The sequence below is a fragment of the Chiloscyllium plagiosum genome, unplaced genomic scaffold (assembly GCF_037043375.1).
Source record: "Chiloscyllium plagiosum isolate Xiang-an unplaced genomic scaffold, Cpla_swu_hap1 HiC_scaffold_12, whole genome shotgun sequence".
In the NCBI taxonomy this organism is placed as follows: Eukaryota; Metazoa; Chordata; class Chondrichthyes; order Orectolobiformes; family Hemiscylliidae; genus Chiloscyllium; species Chiloscyllium plagiosum.
The window spans coordinates 53847640-53851377 of NW_028270150.1; the positions used below are offsets into that span (position 1 = coordinate 53847640).

At 37.7% G+C, this 3738-nt stretch overlaps 1 protein-coding gene across 11 annotated transcripts in view; it reads left to right on the top strand.

Moving 5' to 3' along the window:
* The first annotated feature begins 846 nt into the window (after positions 1–846).
* Positions 847–3738, top strand: part of caska (calcium/calmodulin-dependent serine protein kinase a) — a 609390-nt gene continuing 606498 nt past the window's right edge. For 5 of the 11 annotated variants that reach the window (XM_087992816.1, XM_087992819.1, XM_087992821.1 and 2 more), the window contains exon 1: positions 848–1445. In XM_087992816.1, coding sequence (XP_087848942.1) covers positions 1387–1445 — 59 coding nt within the window. In that variant the 5' untranslated portion in view covers positions 848–1386. Of the gene's footprint in view, positions 1446–3738 lie in introns of all 11 variants that reach the window. The other 6 variants (XM_087992817.1, XM_087992820.1, XM_087992823.1 and 3 more) reach the window with 2 other exon arrangements.

The following is a 3738-nucleotide window of genomic DNA, read 5'->3' on the forward strand; positions in this document are numbered from 1 at the left end:
CAAGAACTGTAGCGATTCACGATCCCCCCGCTTTACGCTATTAGGCATGGCGAATAAATACTAGTTTCGCCAGCGACACGCACACAGCATTGATGAATACAAAAGGTCCTGGGTGATATTTATCGGTCCAGTAGCAACACTAGAAATAGGCAATCTTGTCAGCATCACAGAGTGGACTACGCAATTTGGCTTCTGCATTACCTGAGTTACAACAGTGACTTTACAGATGGATGGGAGAGGCAAGATTGGATTTAAATACGTTAGAATTTTAAGGCTGATGAAATTAAGGAACAAGGAGACAATATAGGTCAGCGCGGGTAGGATATGTGTACGGTTCAGGCAGCAGAGATCTTGGGGGGGAAAGAATTGACATTGATGCGGCCTAGAATACAGAAATTGCCCAGGATAATATTAAAATTATTAAATTGGGTGATGGCGAAGGCCTGGAAGGGCAAGGTAGTAGCCGTTGGCTTTTCGGTACTATATTTAACTGAATCTACATCACTCCCGTTTATTCGTCAACTAAGACATGTAATACAATAAACCATTTTAAGACAAAAGTATGTACTCAAACCAGGTTGTCTATTTTAGAACGATGAGCACGGTTTCTTTTGTTTGGGTTAGAACCTGACATTTTGAGGTGTACACTGTTGACAAGGTGGTATTTGCCAACCCCAGCAGCAAAGCCAGCCGCGCGCACGCGTGCTACACGCAGGTGCTGCAGGCATCCAGGTTAACGCATGCTCAGCACTGGGCCGGCAACGGATGGTTTGCTTTCCCGCGCACGCGCAGATACGGTACCTCCATCTCGCCGCGAGCTCGGTGCTGACGCAGCCAAGAGTGCAGGCAGCAAACGAGCGGGCGTTGATTGGTGGTTATTCCTCTGACCAACCGCCGCCGCCGCCTGAAACTGAACGGCGCACCGACAGGGGACGGGCCGACACCAACAGCGTACGGCGCGGCAGGGAGAAGTGTTAACATGGTCTAAGGAGTGCCGATTGTGATATATTAAGACCTTCTTTCTTTCATCGCAAATTATTCCTGGGTTTTGGCCTGGATTTCCAGGGAGCAGCTACATTTCGAGAGCAGAAGCCTTGGACTGTGGATTATTTTTTTTAAAAGGCAGTGAGAAAGAGAAGGTGGGGTCGCCAGAAGGAGGGCAGCGCCAAGCGTAGCCCAGCAGCCTGCTTTACCCGGCTGCTTCACTATCAATCAGTCTTCGTTTCGCTCGCCGCTGTCTGGAAATTTTTTTTTCTTTGTGTCTTGAATTCTTTAACTGAGTTATACGGGAAACGTTTTGTTTTTTTTTAAAAAATCAATTTTCCCATTGGAGGGAGTTTTTTTACTTTGAATTCCCTCTCAAAATTCAGATTTTAATTATCGACTATGGCCGACGACGACGTCCTGTTTGAAGATGTGTATGAGCTGTGTGAAGTGATTGGCAAGTAAGTGTTTTTTAAAAAAATATATGTAGATTTAAAGTAGAAAGCAACTGCAACCAGAATATTATGGTTTAGGGTTGTGGTTTCATTCGTGGATTTACAGGACAGGCCCTCCGTCTGTTTCTAATGGATTACAGGATACGGCCGAGGGATTTATTTGGCTTTTTTGCATAATAACGAAAATAATTCTGGAAGTGAATTTAAGCAAATAACGTTTAGAAATCAGCCCTATGCGTTCTGGAACAACTCCGTTTATTTGCTACAATTTTGTACAAGTGGTACAGCCCATTGTAGACATTTATTACTTTTTAATGTTTGAACTGAAATTGAAATATTGATAAAGCTGCTCTAGCATCTGAAGGATACGGTGCCTTCTTTTGAAGGAGCGAAGCGTCAGGCATTCGTCCAGGAAATAATGAGTAGCTTCGTTTGTTTCCCGCAAAACCAAGAAATTAGCATTAATTATCATCTGTATTAATGTTATAATTTTGATTCAGAAAGTTTATCATTTTAACATTGTATCCATTTTCTTAAGCCGAGCCGAAGATCAATTTTCGAGTCGTGAGAGCAAAGATGCTCTCGCGAAGCAGTCTTTCTGATGCAGTGATTTTTCTGTTAAATAACGAACAGAACATTTTTCCAATGTGCAAGAAGATTTTCATTATCTGGATAAATATTTGGAAAAAAATTCTTTCTTGTAGGTTGGGTTTTTGTTATTTGTATTCTTAATTATTTTAAAATACTTATGCAGGACGTTGCTTTCTGCATGTTTATTAAAATAGCACTTTTGTATCTCATTTGTTTAGAATTTTTGTGAGAAATATTTATTTTTTATTTAATTCAAACGGTGGGGGGTTTTTTGGGCCTGTTAGGTAATCAAAATAGTGTTGACAGATAAATTTCAAATATTTGTAGTTGAAAGTAAATGGTCAAATACAATGTTTCATTTGAAATTGTCATTTAAAAAAAAACTCAGTCTTTATGATACGTTTAATTTTAGGGTGTAGTTTTAGGGTTGTCATTCTTACCTTTTGCATCTATCAAGGTTTCCTGTTGCAAGCAAGTTGATCTAAAGATGCACCAGTAACATGACCCTTTTTTTTTTCAGTATTCAATCTTCTGAAAGTTTGTTTTTCAGACTTGTGAGCTTGTATATTGTAAAATTTGTATATCTTACAACTGGCTCATTCACTCAGTTATGTGTGAAATTAATTGTTCTGTAATTTCATCTGATTGTATTGTAATCTTCAATTTCTAAATATATAGCAATACTTTTAAAAAAATTCTTTAATTTTGAATGTTTTGTTTTGTGAAAATATTGTGTATGAATAGTTGAGAGGATACCACCACAGATGTGATAAATATTTTGAGAGAGTCTTGTCTTAACAAGAAATAATAATGACTTTTTTTTGCTTTATTTATAGTCAGTGACATAACAAAATAGCTGTAAATATGCAATAAAACAAATTTGTGATCACATTCTTTCTGATTTCCCAATGGAGTTTATATTTACTTTACTCTGTTTTAAAATTTTACACTCAGGCTGCCTTTCATTCATCAGTTATACAGTACTTAGAGTATTCGGCATTATTAAGGAATGATAAAAGTATGATTCTATTGAAATCCCTTCAAGGTCTTGCTTCCTCGTGTTTCTGTAACCACCTCCAGTTCTCCAACCCTTGGAGAAATCTGTGTACTATGGACATTGGCTTCTTGTGCATTCACCACTTCTTTTATTTCATCACTTGTGACCATGCCTTCAGCTGCTCAGAACCTGAGATCTCCTCTGTTAAACCATTTCATATCTTCAATATGCTGTCCTCTCCTTTTTAAGACCCTAAGTTTTTGCTAAATTGCTCTAGATCTTTTTTTTTCAAAAATCATGTACCTATGAAGCATTTTGGAAAACTTCATCTTGATAAAAATGCATTTAAGGTGTTCTATTTAAACTCTATTTTCGTTCTTTGACTTTTGAGTTTGGAATGATTTTCAGTCATGTTTGGTTTTTAAAAAAAAAATCAAGTTGTCAAATCAAATAAGAACAAATGAATAAATAACAGATTTCAGAAGCAAAGTCTCTAAAATCCTTCAAGAGAAAGTTGAATGCTGTGATGGAGGAGTGTAGGTTTGTATCGAAAGACAACATAGATAGTTTAAATGGTCCCTCTTGTCAACTAAAACAACTTCTGGCATTTAGAATCATATTTGTTTTATACTTCAGAAAACACATACTGAATGTATTCAACAAATCAGGCAGCATCTGTGTAGAGAGAAATCGGATAACTTTGCAGGTCGC